Here is a 21,868-nt window from a genome sequence, read left to right on the forward strand (position 1 = left end):
TATTATGAATGCACTTTTCTAGTCTTGACCGTAAGTTTCTTCAATTTTAGGCACGTTTCTCGCCCTGTGATCAACGCATTGGCCAACATCGCCGCCAATATACAAAGCGAATCCCAAATGAACGAACTATTAGGCCGCCTGCTCGAACTCTTCGTGCAATTGGGCCTCGAGGGCAAACGCGCAAGCGAAAAATCCCCAGGCGCCCTAAAAGCGTCAAGTTCAGCCGGTAATTTAGGAGTTTTAATCCCTGTAATTGCCGTTCTTCTACGCCGACTACCACCCATCAAAAATCCCAAACCTCGGATTCATAAATTGTTCCGCGATTTTTGGCTCTATTGTGTTATTATGGGATTTACAGCGTCTGATTCGGGATTATGGCCGAAAGAATGGTACGAAGGAGTGAAAGAAATCGCAGTTAAAAGCCCAGCGTTAGTTTCACCAACTTCCAGTCGCTCGGAAATGCGCGAATTGCAATACACGAGCGCCGTTCGAAACGATAGTGTTTCAATAACCGAACTACAAGAATTGAAGAATCAAATTCTAGAATTGTTGAAACAACCGGCAGATGTCACCGCCTATGTGAATCGCTTGACTTTTGCCCAATGTACGTTCTTATTGAGCGTTTATTGGGTGGAGATTTTGCGAATTCAGAATTCACCTGAGCCGAGCTTGGTGCCGATTATTACCGAATACTTGTCGGATTCAGCGTTACAGAAAGACAAGTCCGGGATGTGGGTTTGTGTGTCGGCTGTTGGCGAGCGCGTTTTTGAAAAATTCCTCGAAGTTATGAAAAATAAGCCGAAGTATGAGGCCAGGGAGGCGGAGCTTGAAGGCCACGCCCAGTTTCTTCTCGTACATTTCAACGATCCGCACAAACAGATTCGTCACGTTTCGGATAAGTTTCTGGTCAGTCTTTTCGATCGCTTTCCGCACTTGTTGTGGAGTCGGAAGGTGTTGTGGACAATGCTTGACATAATGCAAGTGTTGTCGAATTCCTTGCATTTGGATCCGAATCAGGAAACGCCCACTTTGCGAATACCACGAACGCCATACTCCATACAGTTGATGGACACGTTAGAGGCACGCGAGACTAAAGTTAAGCATTTTGCTGCGAATTCCGAGCGAATTATCAAGGAGGCGTTGAAGTGGGCACCGCATTGGACGAGGTCGCACATACAAGAGTATATAATAAATCAAGGACAGGGGGCGGGGCTTTGGAACCACACTGGTCTGTCATTGGCGCTTGAAACTATACTACAGTTCGGACCTTTGAATATGTCAAGTGCACCGATGAGTGTCTCAACGTTGGAGAAGAGACCGAAGTGTGTTAAAAGTGATTCGTCGAAATTGATGGTTTCGACGTCTTTAAGGTGCAAATATATTGGAGAGGTAATTGAATTATTCAACACTACAATATTTTGAAAAAAAAATGATGCAGGTAATTGGGTTATCGGCCGTTTATGGTACCGAAGGTAAAGAAAAATTGATTGAATTTATAATGAAACGGGTGTGGACAGCGTGTCAGGAACGGTCCGATTCTGAACATCGAGATGCCTTGTGGCAAGCTACGGCACTCTTGATTTCCACGACAGAGTTTCACCGGAATTTGTTGCATTGCATTGCGTGGTCGCAAGTAAGGCAAAAAACTATTAACTTATAATTATGAATTATGATTATGAAATCGTGAAATAGTAAATTATAACAAGATCGAAAATCTTGAAGGTGAAGTGTAATTTTAGCCACATTTTATTCTGTATAAAACTAGCATAAGACAACATAACCTTATAATTGCGGCCATAAGTAAATGGCTAAAATGTGGCTAAAGTTTCGCAGGCACAGTTTGCTCTAATTCAGTATATTTTTGATCTCATGTTATTATTAGGAGTATTAGGTCGGGTTTATAGAACATTTTTTGATTCTGAATTAAGTTAATGTCAAAATTAACTTAACATCGCCATCAAATTAATCACGGTTTACATATACGTTTTTAATCAAATTTTAATTGTGATTAACTAATTCGAATTAAATTGACATTTGACGGGGTTGGCACAACTGATTAAGTTCAGTGGCTATTTTCACGAGTGTTTTTATAATTTCTCTCCCGTGTGGTCTGTGTGTGCGCTTGTGCAAGTTACATTTAAAATTTAAAATGACGGAGGCAAAGGTGCACCGAGAAAGAACAAAGAACTTTACCGAAAGGGAAAAGGAAATTGCTCTAGATATTATAAACAGGTATGTAGCTACTTTGGCATAAATTAACGATTATTGTAGGTTAGGTTTGTACGTCTCCTGAGTCTGGAATTTGGTGCAAAACACAATTCTAACTTTTTTTTAAATCGTATGTTTAGGTTTCAAACATGCTCCTAATTTTTTTCCACATGATTTTTGCACTGCACTTTAATCCAACTTTTTTTTCAAATATGACATTATATTCCTTCTTTTTATCCTACATCCACCTCTGCCTTTCCTTTAGATATCAAAACAAAATAGAAAATAAAGAAACCGACGGTGTTTCCCAAAAGGAGAGAAAAGACGCATGGGAAAAGGTGGCTGAAGAGTTTAATTCAGCATCATCAACAGCACCACGAACAGGAAAGCAGATGAAAGTGCTTTGGTCCAATTTACGCCGGACAGCTAAAAAAAATATTGCTGAAGAAAATGTAAATAAATAATATTATTTATAATAATAATAATACACTAATACACACATTTGATCTCAAACAAAAATCGTTAACTTTCAAATAATTTATCAAATTTTTAGATATAGTACTATTAACTGAAGATCAGGAAATATCCCCTCCTGTCCTGAAACCTGTTAAAGGACACTCTAATGTAAATTTTTCTGATCTCCCCATTTACCTTGAAGATGAATGTGTTCCCCCATCCGAAACCGTTTGTGAAGAAATTCCTACCCACCAGCCACCACGAAAAAAATTCACCCCTTCTAAAATTAAATCAAACAAAAAAAAACCAGTTGATTTGAAAAGAACACTATATTTAAAGCGTATAAAATTAGCAAACATGGAAATTGAATTTAAAAAAAAGATGTACGAATTAGAATTAAAAATTAAAGAAAAAGAGTTGGAAAGAATTAGCCGAAATGATTAATAAATATTGAAATTTTATTTGTTTTTTCTTTCAATGAAAATGTGTTCTTATAAGGGCTGTACGAGCGGCAGTATTTTCATTAATATTATTATTTCTATGAACAGGTTCAATTTCAAGTTCTTGAGGTACTTCAACTTCTGGATCTCTTGGCGGTTCATTATCATTTGTGAAAATGGCAATGTTATGTAACACAGCACAAGCCACAATAGTTGCTTATGTAGTGTTCATTTTAGTCCGCAGTCCCAATGACAGACAAGGGAAACGACGTTTCAAAACTCCAAAACACCGTTCAATAGCATTTCTAGTCGTTCTGTGTGACAAATTATAAGCTTCTTCCGCAGCTGTTCTTGGATTCAGTACTGGAGTTAAAAGAAAGGGACGGCAAGCATATCCACTATCTCCAAGTAGAAAACCATTTTCATATTCACCTCTTTCTAGATGTGCACAGAGGGATGAATCATTAAATATTGTGCTATCGTGGACACTTCCTGGCCACCTCGCGACAATATTTCTTATTTGCAGGTCTGCATCGCATACTGCCTGTACATTAATTGAAAAAAATCCCTTCCGATTACGAAAAATTTCAGCGTTGGGGCCACCTGGTGATTCAATTCTTATGTGAGAACAGTCTATTGCACCTATTACTCTTGGCATTCTTCTTTTACGATAAAATTTTAACTGAACATTATGTAGTTCTTCTCTGTTTGGCATTTTTATAAATTGTGGTTTAAGTTGGGCGATTTTTTGGATAACACTTTTTGTAACAACACAGACTGTTGACTTATGTACAGCAACAGTGTCACCCACTAATTGTTGAAAGGAACCTGTTGCCAAATACCTCATTGTAATTAAAATCTTATTTATTGCAGATATCGATTTGCGTCTTCTAGTTGTAGGTTCTAAATCATGACCGATCAACTCATGAAGCCATAAGATAGTTGCCTTCGAGAATCTAAATCTCATTTTAAATTCTTCTTCGTCGAAAATTTCATAAGGATTTCTCCTATCTCTTATCCCTCGGTATCTTCTAGGTATTCTCTCCATTCTTACTTCATCCTCAGAAGAATCATCAGACGATGATGTAGTCGTAAGTGATACATCAGACATCTAATTGTAATTTTTTGAATAATAATAAAATAATTAAAAAATGTGTATTATTTACCTTTATTTCCCGTTTATTTTATTTAAATATAAGCTTTCTCAAAGTTTTTTGGAATCAAACATGACAGATATTAAAATTTAATTGAAGCAGCTACCTTCATTAACTTAATTTCATATTAATGTATAATTTAATCGCAATTAACTGTTAATTGAGCTTTTGTAAACCGATTTCTAGATTTAATTGCGATTAAATGGAATTTAACAACGTATTAGTTTAATTCGAATTAAATCGATTTAATCGCGATTAGTGACGTCACGAAATTAAGTTAATCGACATTAACTTCGCTTTCTGTAAACCCGCCCTTAAGCTTGATTAATAAGTGGACGTGCGCAAATCCTATCGGATTAGTGAGGGCTATGATTTTTCTTAAGGTTTTTCGGGACCCAAATTTTTAGATATTAATTATCAAGTTGGTAGTTTTATCCAAATTTGGAAAATGATAAAATAAGATTGAACATGAAATTTTTCCGGCATTATATAGGTTTTTTAACGTGAAACTTTGTTATTTCTCGAAATTTTGTCAAAAATAAGGCGAAAATTTTATAAATTAGTTTAAAAAATAATGTTTTTGATAAAATTGATATTATTTTTGCTTCCTTCGTGTTTTTGTTCATTTAAAGACTAAATTATTTTGCAAAATTCCGTCAAAAACAAGCAAACTTGTGTTGGTTTTGCTTTTTTTCAAAATGTTAAGTCTAGGTTTTTGCGATAGTTTACTAAACGAGGCCGTAAAGTCATCAAATAATTGAAAACGAAAGATTTTTTGCAAGCATTTGGTACGTTTTTCAGTGTGAAACTTAATCATTTATAGAAAATATTCGTTAAACATTAGGGAATAGGTAAATTCATAAATTAATTATATTTAATAAATTAGTAAATGACCTTGTTTTTGCTCACTTCACTTGCGGAAACGCGATTATATTGTAAAGTTTTGTTAAAAACAAGCCAAGAGTTAACCAAAAATGGTGTAAAATTTGGTTTTTTACGTTATTCAAGCACATCTTTGAGGTTTTTTCTCGAAAATATTCAACAAATTAGAGGAAAGTTGATGTTATTTTGCCCTATTCGACTCGTTTTACTTAGTTTTTTGAACCAAAGACTAATTTATTTTGTATCAAAACGCGCTTTCAATTACAAAAATGAATCGAAATTGGGCTTGTTTTTGGGCGATTTTTTTCAAAAATAAATCAAAATCTTAACATTTGGTGTAAAATACTTAATTTGAAACTTTACAGGGCATTTTTGAACAAAAAATTCGGACTTTTCGGACATATTCGAACGTTACTTTTACCTTTTCTCTCCTAAGTTTTTGTGATAAAAAGGATTTTTTTTAATTTTTACCAAATTAGATCGAATTTGATGTTATTTTAGCCAATTTTACTCTTCATTCACTTCGTTTTTGAACCAGAGAGTTATTTATTTTGCAAGAAATTTCTCAAGTGCAAACAAAAAAACGAGATTTATATTGTTTTTGAATGAAAATTTGTAAAAATAGATCAAAAGCCACTAAATTTTGTCAAAAATCTTCAACAACTTAGACCAAATTTGACGATATTTTATGTTCCACTCGATTTAGTAGTGTTTTTTTTTTGTACAAGAGATTCTTTATTTGTCAAGACAGCGTAACATAAATTCGGGTTTTTATAACATTTTGCTAAAACATCTGAAAGAAGTCCATATTACATCGATAATTATTATTACAGCTTTTCGAGTATTTAAGGTCGTTTTCTAGCAAAACTAGATCGAAAAATTAAAAGTTTAAGCAAGTTTTTTTTTATTAAAAAAATTCACCAAATTAGATCAAGTTTCATATTATTTTAGCCAGTATTACTCAGTTTAGGTCGCTTTTGAACATTTATTTAGCAAGATATCGATAAAATCACACATAAAAATTGATACTCATATCGTTTGAGTGAAAATACTAATTGAAAAAAAAAACAAAAAGCCACTAAATTTGGCCGAAACTCTTATTAGTTAGTTCTTTTCCGAATATTAAGTACTTATTGAAATATTATTTAATAAATTATTTCAGCCTCTACTGAGCGTTTCAGCTCGTTTTCAGCAAGAAACGCAAAATTTTGTTAAAAATTAGACTAAAAGTTACTACATTTCTCTGAAAGTGTTGATATTTTTGTCTTTTCAGGCATAACAAATCCGTTTTTTTTGCATGATTTAGCTAAACTTTGCCAAAAAATCACTAAATTGCGTTTAAACCGATACTATTTTAGTTTTTTCGTGTGTTTGCCAACTATAAATTTCGTTAAAAACACGCCAAAAATTATTCAAATTGAGCCAAAATGGTTGTAAATTTACATTTTTCAAAGATTTCTCGAAAATTATCATCAATAATTTAATCAATTTGATGTTATTCGAGCCTGTTTCGCTCGATTTAGTTCGTTTTCGAACCAAAGACTCATTTATTTTGTTAAGTGGGTTAAAAATTATTGTGGAAAATAAGCCAAAAAAAACACGAAATTTCGTTGAAAACGTTGTTAGTTTTATATTTTTTTGCAATTTCTTTTCAGGTCGAGCTTTTCACAGTGGAAGCAATGCGAACAGCCGTCGAATGCTGGCAATGGCTCATAACATCACGTCCAGAACTCGAGATCCGTTTCCTCCAGGAAATGGTCTCGGCCTGGAACTGCACCGTCCAGAAACGCATGGGTCTTTTTTCGACCAGCGAACCCATGACAAGCCCCCTAGCGGCGTACGAAGGCGCCCGACTTGAACCGAACCCCCCATTCGTAAAACCGCACGGAATTTGGGTCCAGTTCATTTGCGAATTGATCGACAACGTCAAATACAGCAGTTACGAGAAAGTCGAAATGTTGGCAAGCTTGATCCATCGCTCGTTGGCAATGTGCGTGGGGGCCGACCCCCCATGCCAAACCCGCTCCGTTTCAGCGGTCGGTGTCCGCTTCAAGCTACTAACTTGCGGCTTATCGCTACTCCAAGGCGATATTTTGCCGAAAAGTCTGGCGAAAAATGTGCTCAGAGAGCGCATTTATTGCAGCTGTTTGGACTATTTCTGCAAACCGGTCATGTGTCCGTCGCAAACACCGACCGAATTGCGTGAGGATATCACGACACTTGTGCGATTTTGGCAAACGTTACACTCTGATAAGAAGTATTTGAAAGCCAGCGATGTTGGCGATTTGGACATTGGTCAGAATGCACCAATGATGGTCGAGAATAACGAACTGACGAAACCTAACGACTTCAACCGACCAACTTCGGGTTGGATCAACACCGTACCACTGTCCAGCAGTACCGCCACCTTAAGCAAACGCTCGGCGAAGTCAAAACGCGTCCCGATGGCCGACAACTTCGTCAAATGTTATTTGAAAAAACGCAACCTAATTATGGACTTGTTAACGGTCGAGATTGAATTTTTGATCGTTTGGCTCAACCCGACTTCGCGCCAGGAACAGCAAATCCCAGGCGAGGAAAACATAGCATCATGGAGGGCTAAGACCATCACCGAGAAACAATGGCAAGACTACACAAGGCTTGCTTGGGATATTTCGCCGGTTTTGGCCACTTATCTGCCCTCTAGATTCAAAACAAACGAAGCTATAATGAGCGAAATCAGGCATCAAGTGCAACAAAACCCAGTCAGTGTGTCGCACGTTCCCGAAGCGTTGCAATACCTGGCCACCACTAACGCCATCTTGAGCGACAGCACTAAACTAGTGCACATGCTGACATGGGCCCGGGTCTCCCCTATCACTGCCTTGGCCTACTTCAGTCGACAATTCCCCCCGCATCCTATTACAGCACAGTATGCTGTGAAAGTGTTGAGTTCGTATCCGGCCGATGCGGTTTTGTTTTATATTCCGCAGTTGGTGCAAGCGTTACGCCACGATACGGTGTGTAGTTTTTTTTAACGATTGGTTTAATCATTATTGTGTTTGGTTTCAGATGGGGTATGTGACTGAATTTATTAAATATGTGGCGAAAAAATCGCAAATTGTGGCACATCAGTTGATTTGGAATATGAAAACTAATATGTATTTGGATGAGGATATGCAGCATAAGGATGTTGTCTTGTTTGATGTTTTGGATGCGTTGTGTAATAGTATTTTGGCTGAGCTGTCGGGGCCAGCGAAACAGTTTTATGAACGAGAATTTGATTTCTTTGATAAGATTACGAGCATTTCGGGGGAGATACGGCCCTATCCGAAGGGGCCTGAGCGCAGGAGGGCCTGTCTGGAAGCGTTGAGAAAAATTAAGGTAAGAAATCTTAAAATTGTTAATTCTTAATAATTAATTGTTACGGAAAATTTAGAAGAATTTCATTGCACAATCATCAGAAAACGATTTTTCTATAGATAGTTACAAATAGTTACAAATTACATTATTTATCTTGTTTTTTAAATTTTTTCAGATAGAAACGCTAGGAAATTTCGTTAAAAACACACAGGCCAAAAATTGGGTTATTTTTTTTCTTTTTCAACTAAATTTTAATAATAATAATAATAATAATAATAATAATAATATTTATTTTCAACAGGTGAAACACCCAATTACAGAAAATAAACTTAAACTTAATGATCGTGCTGCATACAAAAACTAATAATTTAAATAAACTAAATCAAACTAATAACACTATAATAATAAATTAAGAAACAAGAACTAAAATTAAATTTTACCTAGCCACTAAAGTAACTAATTATATGATTTTTAATGTAATTAAATGAATGAAAATGAATATCACAACTACTGCTAATTTTGTTAAAATTACTACACATTACATATAAAGGTGATTTTAATAGAACATTCGTATTACAACTGCACCTGTAAAAAGTCATGGGATGCCGTGAGTTAATTCTAGGAACCAGAAAAATTATCTTATTAACAAGAGCAATACAGTCAATCTTGTTGTTTAGTAATTTATGTAAAAATGCAATACTTGAAATAATTCTCCTAACTTCTAGAGAATTGATATTAAATGTCCTTAAAAGTACTAGTTGGTCACATCCCCTATCGGGGTAATTTTTAAAAGAAATATACCATAGCAGTTTCAAAAATTTTCTTTGGACTGATTCAATACTATTTATGTGTGTGGCATATATAGGTGAACAAATAATTGCACAATATTCTAACTTGGAGCGTACAAGGGCAAAAAATAAGACTTTTAAGACTCTTAAATTAGTAAATTCTCTACAGTTGCGATAAATAAATCCTAAAGTTTTATACGCGCTATTAACAATATTTGTAATATGATTTACAAATAAAAGTTTGTTATCAAAGGTAACTCCTAGATCTTTAAATGTGTCTGTTCTTTGTAAAATGTGACCACTAACATTATAACTATACATGATCGGAATTTTCCTATTTGTGTAAGACATAATAAAGCATTTAGATATATTTAGGTTTAGCCTATTAGCTTTGCACCACTGGAGGAGATTGTTGATGTAATTCTGCAAGACTTGACAATCATTATCGATTTTTATGATATTATAAAGCTTAAGGTCATCAGCAAATAGAAGACTGTTACAAGTTACTGCTGCAGTAATATCGTTTATAAATAATAGAAAAAGTAAAGGACCTAAATTTGAGCCTTGTGGCACTCCGGAAGTTGGTACGAAGCTAGAAGATAAACAATTCCTGTATCTAACAAAGTGTTCACGATTAACAAGATAGGAAGTTAAGAGATCAAGTAGGAAGCTACTGAAACCTATGTGCCGTAATTTATCGAGAAGTATAAAATAATCCATTTGGTCAAACGCCTTCTGAAAGTCCGTGTACACTACGTCGACTTGCCCATTTACATCTAGCTCTACAGCAACATCTTGAGTGAAATGTAACAAATTTGTCACGGTAGACCGTTTCACCATAAAACCATGCTGAGTAGGCGTTATAATGTGTTTGATGTTTGGGTAAATTCTTCTGTATAATACAGTCTCAAAAATTTTGGCAAAGTTAGATAGCAGTGCGATGGGTCTATAGTTATGAACATCAGAAATATCACCTTTTTTAAGTACCGGGCAAATAATAGATTTTTTCCAAACTGCAGGAAAAGTAGAGGTTTTAACAATAAGATTGAATAAATAAAAAAGAGGTTTGACAAAAATATGAGCACAGTCTTTGACGAGGAAACTTGGAATGCCATCAACACCAGAGGTAAACGAATCTTTTGACCGTACTAACGCTTGGAAAATTTCTTCTGCGGTAAAATTTCGCTGAAACTAGCTGAAAAACGCCAAATTAGATCGAAATTGCTGTATTTTTAATTAGTTTAAAAATTAGAGTCGTTTTATAGTGTTTGTTTCACTATTTCACATTATAACACACAATAGGCCGAACAACCACAAAATTTTGTCGAAAATGGTATTACTATAATTTTTTTGGGGCGTTTAAGCACGTTTTTGGATCAAAATTTCGGGTTTTTTGCGTGATTTGCGCCGTTTGAGTAAATTATACAGCCAGAAACGCAAGCAATTTTTCTGTTTTGCCTTTTTCGAATGTCTTGGTACTCTTTTTGGATAACAACTAGTTTTACTCTGAAAAATTGTACTAAAACTTGTTGAAAAATTACCAAATTAGTGCGAAATTGGTACCCGTTTCCTTTGTTTTCTTCAATTTACTTTGTTTCTGAGAGAAACATTGTCCAAAATAAGCTGACAAACCACAGATAATGGTCGAAAAAGTATATAATTTTTTCCTTTTTCGATAAGATTGTAAGCTAAAAACTTTGTTTTTTCGTTATGTTTTTATGTTTTTTGAATGTTCTTGTTAGAAATATATGAATCGAAGAACTAGGTACTGACAAATTAGATTGCAATTGCACAATTAGCCTGTTTTTGCCAAAAAAGATCACAAAGTTTTGTCGACAATGGTGAGATTACTTATTTTTCAAGTTTTTAAACAGCTTTTTGAATTGAAATTTCCTTTTTTTGTGAGATTTTATTAAAATACACCTAAATATGGTCAAATTAAATTTGAATTACATAATTTTTGCCTTTTATCAAGCGTTTTACTAAGTTTTTCAACCAGAAACGTAATATTATTTCGCCAAATTTCATTATAAATGAATCAAAAAATCATAGAATTCGGCCGAAAATTGGAGTATTTTTGCCTTTTTTAACTAAATTTTTCCGTAACATTTTTAAAACCGGTTGATAAATTAGATCGAAATTGGTGTACTTTAGCTTGTTACCACTCGATTTAATGTTTTTTAACCCGAAATTCACTTGTTTCCCTTCGTTTAACTCGTTTTTGATGAAATTGCGTCAAAAATAAACCTGAAAATTACAAGATTTAATGGAAATAATATTATTTTTACATTTATAGACTGTTTAAGAACATGCCTGAACTTAAAATTGCAAGTATTTTTGCGAAATGTTTCTACCAAGAGACAAAAAATCATTTGGTTTAGCCGAAAGTTACATAATTTTTTAGTTTTTCGGACATTATGAAACGTAATGTGGTGATTGTGGATAAAACATTGTATTGCATTCGATAAAACACTTAAACAATAAATAACTATAATAATTAACTATTACCGAAAATTAGTAGAATTTCATTGCACAGTCATTAGATCACGTTCAATAGATAGTCGTAAAAACATTAAATTTGAGCAAAAATTACATTTGTGTTGTTTTTAAGTGTATTAGCACATTTTTCAGAAAGAAACGCTAGGAAATTTGATTAAAAACAAACGGTCATTTCAGCCAAAAAATGGGTTCTTTTTTTTCCTTTTCCAACTAAGTTTTGCTGTAAAATTTCACTGAAACGCCAAATTAGATTGAAATTGATGTACTTTAGTTAATCTACCAGGGGCTTATTTTATTATGTTTCACTAGTTAAACTCGTTTTTGAGTGAAATTCTGACAAAATAAGCCGAAAAACCACAAAATTTTGTCGAAAACTGTGTTATATTTTTTGGGGCGTTTAAGCATGTTTTTGAACTAAAATTCCAGGTTTTTTGTGAGATTTTGACAAAACAGACTAAAAAATCACTTATTTTAGACGAAAAATTACATCATTTTTGCGTTTTCTTTGGTTATTTTAGTACATTATACGCTAGAAACGCAAGCTATTTTATTATTTTTGCCTTTTTCGAATGTCTTGGTACACTTTTTATATTATCATATTAGAGCGGAATTGATGTGTTTTTTATTTGTTTTATTTGATTTACTTGTTTCTTATAGAAATATCGTCAAAAATAAGCCAATAAACCACATATCATCCCATACCATAAAAGTTTGGTCGAAAATGGAATTATTTTTTCCTTTTTCGAGCATATAAGTACATTTTTAAGTTACAAACTTTAGTTATTCGCGTGATTTTTCGTTTTTGGAACGTTTTTTTGTTGGAAATAAACCAAAAATCATCAAATTGGGCCGACAATAGTGTTATTTTTGGCAATTTCAATCCTTTAAGCATTTTTTTGAGGAAATACTAATTGTTTTCGAAATAACTGGCTGAAAAACTGCCGAATTAGATCGCGGTTGATATTGTATTTTATTTTTTTACTTGGCTTAGTCTGTTTTTGAGTAAATTTTGGTCAACAGTTTACCAAAAAACACCAAAATGTGATTAAAAGTGGTGTTATTTTAAACTTTTTAAACAAGTTTTTGAATTAAAATTTCAGTTTTTTTGCGAGATTTCACTAAAACACCGAAATATCACCAAATTAAGCTAGAATTATTGCTTTTTATCGAACTTTTTAGTATATTTTTCAACCAGAAAGGAAATCTTATACTTCACAAATTGGTTAAAAGTAAGCCAAATTAAATTGCCCAAAAATTAGGTTATTTATGCCTTTTTCAAGTAATTTATCCGTAAAATTCTCTAAAACGAGATTAAAATCTTCAAATTAGATCATTTAGTTTGTTTCACTTGGCTTAATTCGTTGTTGAGTGAAATTGTGTCAAAAACAAAATTCAAAAACTACAAAACTTTATCGAAATTGTATTAGTTTTACGTTTATAGACGCTTTAAGAACGCGTTAAAGTTAAAATTTTAGACATTTTTGCGATTTTTTTTTTACATAAATTACATAATTTTTGCACTTTTCGGACATTGGAGACAAAAACGCAATTATTTCGTTAAAAACTTCCAAAGTTACCAATAAATTAGACTGAAATTGATATTATTGTGTTCGTTTTACCTGACTTGTCCAATTTTTTGCACGATTTTGATAATTTTTATGTTGTTGGAGCGTTTTATTATTATTATACATGTTTTACAACTAGAAACAGAGAAACAAGATTATTTCGTTAATAATAATACGAGTAATAAGCCAAAAATCACCAAATTAAAGTGTGGTAAAGATGTCACTTTTTTAATATATATTTTTTAATTTTACCAAAACATTCAGAAAACGCACGTTAATTGGTGTCACTTTGTTTGTTTCACTTGGTTTTTTTTTCATAAATAAGCCCACAAAAACCCAAAATGAACAACATAGTGGTAGTTTTAGTTTTTCAAGCTATTAAATATTCATTTCTGAATCTCAGTTTTAGCGAAAAAATCAGCAAATCAAGTCAAAAATTTTATTATTAGTGCCTTTTGTCGAGTTTTTTTGCATGTTTTTCAGTCGGAAACGCAATAATTTGGCAAATCACATAATTTGGCCAAAAATAATTGGCTTAGAATTTAAAATTACGCTAAAATGGCTGAAAAAACATCAAATTGAACCGAAATTAATATAACTTTCGAACGTTTTTAACCGGAGACTCGTTTCATTTGGTTTAACCAAATTTTCCTCGTCAGAAATAAGTCGAAATAACACAAAAAATTAGTTGGCAATGTGTTATTTTGCTAAAATATTCAGTCGAACACATTATTTTTGCCTTTTATGGTCTTTCAGCTAGAAATATCTAAAAATTTGATTGTTTTTGACTTTTTTTTTTCATTAAATTTCGATAACACTGGGTGTAAAAAGCATCAGATAAGGTAACGCGTTTCTAGGTCAAAAACAAACCGAAAAAAAATCTCTTTTTGAGCGTTTGAGTACGTTTTTAAGCAAAAGAATCCGTTTTTTTTTGCTGGATTTCGCTAAATTGGGTCGAAAATTGTTGTTCGGCACTTCTAGAACGAATTATTTTCAGGTCCAACCTGGTTGCTACTTGCCCAGCAACCCCGAGGCAATGGTGGTCGACATCGACTACAACAGTGGCGTACCGATGCAAAGCGCCGCCAAAGCCCCATACTTAGCCCGTTTCAAAGTGTGCCGATGCGGAATAAACGAACTCGAAAACATCGCAATGGCTGTATCCGTTAACGAAGTCAGTCAAAAACCAAATAAAAAACAAATCGTTCAATTTATTTATTTACAGAACCATGAACAAAACTTCGGTCCGGAAATGTGGCAAGCGGCCATATTTAAAGTCGGCGATGACGTCCGGCAAGACATGTTGGCACTGCAAGTGATCGGAATATTTAAGAATATTTTCCAAACGGTCGGTTTGGATTTATATTTGTTTCCCTATCGGGTCGTAGCCACCGCACCTGGGGTACTATTCGAGCGTTTTTTGTTTATATTTCACTTAATCAATTGTTTTTCCAGTGTGGGGTGATTGAATGCGTACCAAACGCCAAGTCACGTGACCAGTTAGGGCGGCAGACCGACATCGGACTGTATGAATATTTTTTGAAAAAATACGGGGAGGAGAGTTCAAAGGAGTTTCAAAACGCGCGCCGAAATTTCATCATATCCATGGCCGCCTACAGCGTTGTTGGCTTTCTTTTACAAATCAAAGACCGTCACAATGGCAATATTATGTTGGACACGGACGGTCATATAATCCACATTGATTTTGGTTTCATGTTCGAGTCATCGCCAGGCGGTAACTTGGGTTTTGAGCCCGATATTAAGCTCACCGATGAGATGGTTATGATAATGGGGGGCAAAATGGAAGCAGCCCCCTTTAAATGGTTTTCGGACCTGTGTGTCCAGGCTTATTTGGCCGTCAGGCCTTATCAGGAGTCCATCATTTCGCTGGTCTCGCTCATGTTGGACACGGGGCTGCCCTGCTTTCGGGGGCAGACGATCAAGTTGTTAAGGGGGCGCTTCCATCCGGGGGCCACCGATAAGGAAGCGGCCACTTACATGCTGCAAATCATACGTAACAGTTTCCTGAATTTCAGGACAAGGACCTATGACATGATCCAATATTATCAGAATCAGATTCCTTATTAACTGGGAGTAGTGGTTTTTGTTCTAGGTTTTAGGAATTTCTCTGTGATCTGTGTTAATATTTATTGGAGATTATATTAATATATAACAAGTATTACAAGTTCCGGGCCATTGTTTTGTTGAAGATTTCAATCCAATACCCGTCCGGGTCCGTGATAAAGGCCAGGTCTTTCATTTTGCCATCTTGGGGCTTTTTGACGAAGTTAACTCCCAGTTTTTCGAACCTTTCGCACGCTTTGTTCACATCAGGGACCATGATACCGATATGACCGAACCCGCGAGGGTCCGAATTACCGTTGTGGTACTTACACTCAGGGTCACTCTCGGAGCCCCAATTACTTCAAGTCAAATTTTAAATTCGAATTTCCGTAATTAGTTCACTTACTGAGTCAGTTCAATCGTTGCTTTGCGCGAAAATACCCACTCTCCCCGTTCAGGGGTCCCCAATTCACCTTCCATGTCCTTCGGGTCTTCATATCCCATAAAATACAGCGTAAATTTCATGGACGGAAAATCATATTTTTGCAAAAGACGCATTCCAAGGACTTCCGTGTAAAAAGGGATGCTCACTTTAGGGTCTTTGATACGGTACATTGTTTGTTGGAAGAGAAAATCCTGAAATAAGGGGGTGACAAAATTTGGGGTTATGTTGACTCACTTTTGTTTCCGGGGGCGGATTCTTGCACAGTGCAACCGCCTGGGCGTGCGAAATAGGGGGCTGTGCTGAATCACCCATTTTTACGTCTTTAAACGCGATATAGAATTGCGATAATTAGAGGTTAGAAGGCGAGTCACGGGATTTCCAAAATGGACGAAGTCCGGTCATTGCGAATTTGTTTCAAACGTTTGATTATTCAATTATTGATTATTTCCAGTACTAAATGACTGATTAGTTTGGCATTCTGAAATGTCTCAAGCGTTGAGGCATAATTTTTTGATCGAATTAATTATTATTATCAGCTTGAGTTGGTATTGCCAGCTGTCAACAAAAACAAGTCCACCCTAACCTCACTTATTCCCCTTCTGTTTTTGCGTTCTATGAGTGTTTTCGAGTGTTTGGTGCCTCAAAATGGCATCGCCGATGTTTTCTTCAAGCTCCAAGAAGCACAAAAAGCACAAATCCGAGCGCAAGGAGCGCCCCGACACCTACACGGAGAAGCCCCCCGGTTTGAAACTCATCCTGAAAGTGGGCAACCAGGCGACTCCTGAACACACCACCGATTATTACAATTTGAGTTCGTACAGTATTCACGCTGGTGACGATCAAATCGTCGACCAGAACGACCAGTGCCTGGCCTTGGGGCGCAGCCACCACAAAAAAAGCAAAAAGAAGAAGAAGAAAAAAGACAAGAGTAAAGACAAGGACCGGAAACACCGCCACCACCACAAAGAGAAGAAACGGAAACGCGAAGAAGTGGATTATGACGGTTGGTGGGACTATGTGTTGTGGTTGTCTCTAAGTTGGATTTTCAGAGGAAAATCGTGATTTTTCAGTAGGTAGTCCGAGTTTGCATCGGGAGCCACGGACCTGTGTCTTGAGGCAGAGGCAAGAGAGGACGCCCGTTCAAAGGATGCTAGACCAGTTGTTGGGGCTCCTGGAGAAAAAGGATCCTCAGCAGTTTTTTGCATGGCCTGTAACTGATAATATCGCACCTGGTTATTCTTCGATTATTACACAACCGATGGATTTTAGCACCATGAGGCAAAAAATCGAGGATAATCAATACGATAATTTACAAGTAATTATCATTAATGATAATTGGGGGGTGGAAATTAATTTTTTTTAACAGGATTTTAACGCCGATTTTAAGCTGATGTGTACCAACGCAATGAAGTACAACCACGTCGATACGATTTATTACAAAGCTAGTAAAAAATTGTTACACGCTGGCTCGAAGATGATGCAGCCCGAAAAGTTGGGTTGGATTTTGAATCTAATTCCAGAACTGACCAGTGAGGACATGGGTTTTGAGATAACGCCTGAGTTGAGGCAGAATAAAGGGGGGCATGAGGACCATTACGACAGTGACCATGTGGTTGAGGGTAAAAAGCGAATGCCAACGTCGAAATTTGAGGCCATTCAGGACGACCTCACTCCAGAGGAGATCCTCAACAAATCGCAAATCGCAGCCAGGGAGGCGAGGGTTAAATTGAGTAAGTCATTTTCTGGTATATTTATGCTTTTAATTTTTTATGACTTGATTTGGCGGATTTTTTTTAACGGAAATTTACTTTACAATTATTTTTTTATATTTCTTGGATATCTATAATGGTATTCGCAGCGTTTTGAAAAATATGGGACAATGTCTACATAAGAAAATTTTTTTCTCATTTTTTTCGTGAAAATTGAAGTCATTAGTTTTCTCGAGCTATTACGAATACATGGCTTCACATTTACGCATGTTTTTTTTTTGTTTTTGAAACATTTAGCGAATTAGTTTAATTTAAAACTACAATCTGTCTATAAATTATTGTAGGAACGCAGTAGGTATTAAAAGTTTACTGCTTCTTTCCAGAAAAAACGAACAATGTCAGTATATGAAAAATTTGGTTTTACTGGTTGCCTGAGTAGATAAAAAATGGTATTTTTCGGAAATTTCATAAAAATATAATATAAAGTGCGGCAAATTCAAATTCAAGAACCACCTGAGATGCTACACTCTTTTATAAACATCCGGGTTTTCTAAAAACTGTTTCAGCAAGATTTTCTGTGGAATTCGAATTCGAAGGTCGTTCTTCGATTAGAATTGCTTTCATTGTGAAAATAACGTTTGTGTGGAAAATTTTGAAAAACTGAAATTGGGAATTTTTTGCGTTATCATCGGCGTATTTTTCTTTTATAGCTAAAACTAAAAGTTTTTTTTAAAGATACATCATCTTTAATTTTGACAAAAGAAAACTGAGAAAATTACAGTTTTCTTGTATATCGTGTTATATTTGTGGAGTGAAATTATTGTGATGCAAGATTTTTTTTATTTTAAAAGAAAAACCCTACAAAATTGAAACGAAATGAAGTTCAAATAAATTTTTTGGAATATGCGTTTAAAGTGGAGAGAGCGGTTTATTTCTCTTCGTAGTTTCGCCATTGTCACTACCAATGTCAATGTCATAGAATATAGAGGTCAATGTCTTCTTTTTTTATTACAAACATTTTGATAATTAGAAAAATCAAATAATGTCACGTCCAAAAACAATGTTTTTGTAACCAAATCGTTTGAAATTGGTTAGAATTTGTAACTTTGTTTTACGTTTTTCCTTGCATTTTTTTGAACTAATTCACATTCTAATTCAAGAAATATCACTCAAAATCAAAATATTTTTACGAGATTTGATTATTAAAAATTAATAACTTTTTATTGATCGAAAAAAGTTAGTGATATTACTAAATTTTAAAGAAAATCCGCAGAAGCAGATGCTTATATTTTATCGTTTAGAGTTGCACCGATTTTGTTTCTTCCAGTAAAAAATTATCATTTTTTTAGAATATATATTAAAAAGAAATATTCGTATTTTTTAAATAATTGAGCAGCTAATTCAAACAATTCAATAAACCTCGACAAAATTTGATTAATTTAAAAAAAACGGTTAAATTGTTAATTCTGTTGTTCTAATTAACAAGCAATAATAACAGCTAAAAACTTAAAAACTGCAAAGTCGCAGAGACAAAAATGAAAATATTAGAAACAATTATAAATGAATTAATTAATTTTAGAACAATGACTGTTATTATACTGGACAAAAAATATTCTATGTCCACACTTAGTATCGATTTTTTTTTTAATAAGCTACTTTCTATTCTCACTCAAGAAATAGGCAAAATCACTCAAGATCAATAACATTTTCATTAATTTTGACAAGACAATAAATAATTGGTTCTAAACTGATCGAAAACAGTTAGGATTATTACTAGATTGTAAAGAAAATCTGCATAAGCAAAAAAAATATTTTGTATCTTCCATTACTAAATGATGACCCTTAGAAACGAGTAATCTCAAAATATAGAAGATACTTTGGAATATGTTATAATACGACATGCTTAACTTGTTAGAGCAGTGTATTGTCTATTTGTTTTTAAAAATAATTGAGCAGCTAATGCAAATATCTTCAATAAACATTAACAAAAATGGTTGATTAAATAAAACATTGTTCCAATAATAATAGTATATTAAAAAATATGTTTTATAAGAGTTGACACTCGCCTACGGCTCGTTTTTTAACTTGGGATTGGAATGCGCCCTCTTTTTTCTTATTTTAATTAAAAAAAATTGATGTCTAGGGAATTAGGGAGTTAATGGTAATAATTAATAAATAAAGAAGAAAAAAAAACGATTAAATCGATCGTACCTACGTGTATTCCACGCATTATCGATGAAACTCTTGAAAACTAAATATCCCTAAATTCATTAAAGTTCGGTGCCATAAACGACTTCTACTAATGGACGTTAATAAACGTATTATAAGCGCAAAGTATAAAAACAAATAAATAATAACACCTTAAAAATTAAAAGCTGTAAAGTCAAAGATACTTTGGGTAAAAAATAATGAAATATAATTAAACAACTAATTTTCAATTATTATCCGAGCAAACTTATCTTAATTCAGAACGAATTTTCTCAAAAACTACTAAACGTATTTTCATAAACTTGGTATAATGTAAGAGATTTTTTTTCTACTTTTCGGTCATTTTAGAATTGTCATCGGTTACCTACAATCTATAATAAAGGCAGATAAAGTTAAAAAAATAAAAGTGAGGATTTCTACCAAATGAATGCATTTTAGGGTTTTTTTTGAACTTTTAAGGCCGATGAAAAAATGTTTTTTTATCTATGCAGTTTAACACGAAGTATGGATGATTCTTTGATATCATTATTCATTGTGTGAGTTATAATTTATAATATTTTCACACTTACTTTCACACAGCATTTGATTGATTATTCGGATTGTTTATCAACTCGTATGTTTAATCAACATTTGTAATTTTTATAATTATTATTAAAACTTGTGCAGATTTGAAACTGAGATTATTTGTAAATATTTTTAAATCTACGATCATGCGTTTATGATTTTTTGAGGATTTGGTCATTATAGAAAGAAAATAATTGCAGGAGTTTGTTTTATATCGTTATTTCGTTTTAAATCGTTAGTTGTTGTATTTAATAAATAAAAAAAAAGATGACTTTGGACTAATTACGTAATTTTGACCAATTTCAAACGCTTTAGATCGTAGATAAATAATTTTTTACGTGCTTTTAATAGATTTTTCCATTTTCAAAATGCTTGAAATAGCATGAAAAAAATGCTAGTGGCGTTGGCGACACTACAGAGGTAATTTAAATTTAGGCGATTTTGTATCTCGTTTTTTGGCTTGGCAGTTGCGCGTCGTGGTGCCCCCACAATGGGGTTCCTCAAGCAGCGCAAGGACGGCACCACCAATCTCAATATACTCGTGGGGGGCGAAGGTGTAATCCCTGGAACAAAAAAACGCCCAGTTCTTTTGGGTCAACTTTGCGGGAAATTAACCGATGGAACTGGTCAAATTCAGGGTTTCCGTGAAGACAGACGTAATGTCACCAAACCGGTGAAACCCTTGTATTATGGGGCTTTCGGTTCGTACGCCCCCAGTTATGACTCAGCTTTTGCCAACTTGAGTAAAGAAGAAAGCGATCTTGTTTACCAAACTTATGGGTCCGATACGGCCGTTCAGTACGCTGAAAGTGTGTTAGATTTTGTCAAAGACAGTGATTACGCCACCCATTTGGTCGACAGTTTGCTTGATTTACTGACAGGGGGCGACCACAGTAAAACCAGACGGGTTTTGGACGAGAATAAAAAATTACGAGAGGAGGAAGAAGCGGTTAAAACGATGCTTGAAATGAAACCGATTGATGCGATTAAAGTGGACGTTGACGAATTGAGGAGTCTCCAAGACTTGGGGATTGACATCAACTTCTTGGACAATATGGAAGAAGAGATTAAAATTTCGGAAGAGCGACACGAATTGCAACAGAAACTTGACTCAATGTGTCAGTTGTTGCAAAAGTTGCAGCAGACGCAACATCAGAGATTGTCGCAGCCTCCGCCCGTTCATTTGAGTCAGTGTGTGCCCCCTTCAGATGAGGAAATGCAAGTGGCGGAAAATATCACCGAAAATCTGACCGAAATCGCCAAGAGGGTCAATCCGGGGGAGGTTGTGCCGGTCGGAGGGGTGAGGAAAGCCCTAGGGGTGGCGCTACCCGATGTTGAAGTCAGTACAGAAGTGGGGGATTTGGAGTCCGAATTGAGGCAGTTTTTGGAGAGTGAGCCGGCCCTGACTCAGAGTCCGTTAAGGGATGATAAAACGATAGAGGAGATTTTAATGGAATAGGTTTTGTGTGGATAATAAATGGTCTATGCCTGAAAACGTGTTTTATTTCGTATTGTTAGCACAAAAATTTAGGTTAAAACAGTGA

The 21,868-nt window shown here is 34.7% G+C and overlaps 4 protein-coding genes across 9 annotated transcripts in view; 2 read left to right on the forward strand and 2 right to left on the reverse strand.

Annotated features, from left to right (window-relative positions):
• The window catches only part of Pi4KIIIalpha (Phosphatidylinositol 4-kinase III alpha), a 30,577-nt gene extending 15,054 nt beyond the window's left edge, over positions 1 to 15,523 (forward strand). For 3 of the 4 annotated variants that reach the window (XM_008196722.3, XM_008196723.3, XM_964692.4), the window contains 6 exons: positions 51 to 1,389; positions 1,439 to 1,633; positions 6,796 to 8,139; positions 8,192 to 8,503; positions 14,332 to 14,736; positions 14,790 to 15,523. In XM_008196722.3, the coding sequence (XP_008194944.1) occupies positions 51 to 1,389; positions 1,439 to 1,633; positions 6,796 to 8,139; positions 8,192 to 8,503; positions 14,332 to 14,736; positions 14,790 to 15,422 (4,228 nt within the window). In that variant the 3' untranslated portion in view covers positions 15,423 to 15,523. The remainder of the gene's footprint in view (positions 1 to 50; positions 1,390 to 1,438; positions 1,634 to 6,795; positions 8,140 to 8,191; positions 8,504 to 14,331; positions 14,737 to 14,789) is intronic. The other variant, XM_008196724.3, reaches the window with a different exon arrangement.
• Positions 3,151 to 4,265, reverse strand: LOC135267025 (putative nuclease HARBI1). The gene has a single exon (XM_064358584.1). It carries the CDS (start codon positions 4,150 to 4,152, stop codon positions 3,322 to 3,324), a length of 831 nt encoding a protein of 276 aa, XP_064214654.1. The 5' UTR covers positions 4,153 to 4,265; the 3' UTR covers positions 3,151 to 3,321.
• Positions 15,469 to 16,299, reverse strand: Glo1 (Glyoxalase 1). The gene is made up of 3 exons (XM_964622.4): positions 16,078 to 16,299; positions 15,805 to 16,034; positions 15,469 to 15,757 (listed from the first exon to the last, which is right to left on the reverse strand). Exons 1-3 carry the CDS (start codon positions 16,153 to 16,155, stop codon positions 15,514 to 15,516), a joined length of 552 nt encoding a protein of 183 aa, XP_969715.1. The 5' UTR covers positions 16,156 to 16,299; the 3' UTR covers positions 15,469 to 15,513.
• A 55-nt stretch (positions 16,300 to 16,354) lies between these two features.
• On the forward strand, positions 16,355 to 21,819 carry Brd7-9 (Bromodomain containing 7/9). Of its 3 annotated transcripts, none has more exons than XM_964542.4 (4): positions 16,355 to 16,846; positions 16,893 to 17,158; positions 17,210 to 17,573; positions 20,792 to 21,819. In XM_964542.4, the coding sequence occupies exons 1-4, from the start codon at positions 16,489 to 16,491 to the stop codon at positions 21,781 to 21,783; spliced, it is 1,980 nt and encodes a 659-aa protein (XP_969635.1). In that variant the 5' UTR covers positions 16,355 to 16,488; the 3' UTR covers positions 21,784 to 21,819. The 3 variants fall into 3 exon arrangements, with proteins under 3 accessions (XP_969635.1, XP_064214652.1, XP_064214653.1); XM_064358582.1 differs by having other exon boundaries at positions 16,914 to 17,158; XM_064358583.1 differs by having other exon boundaries at positions 16,917 to 17,158.
• The last annotated feature ends 49 nt before the right edge of the window (positions 21,820 to 21,868 follow it).

The sequence above is a fragment of the Tribolium castaneum genome, chromosome 8 (genome assembly GCF_031307605.1).
Source record: "Tribolium castaneum strain GA2 chromosome 8, icTriCast1.1, whole genome shotgun sequence".
In the NCBI taxonomy this organism is placed as follows: domain Eukaryota; kingdom Metazoa; phylum Arthropoda; class Insecta; order Coleoptera; family Tenebrionidae; genus Tribolium; species Tribolium castaneum.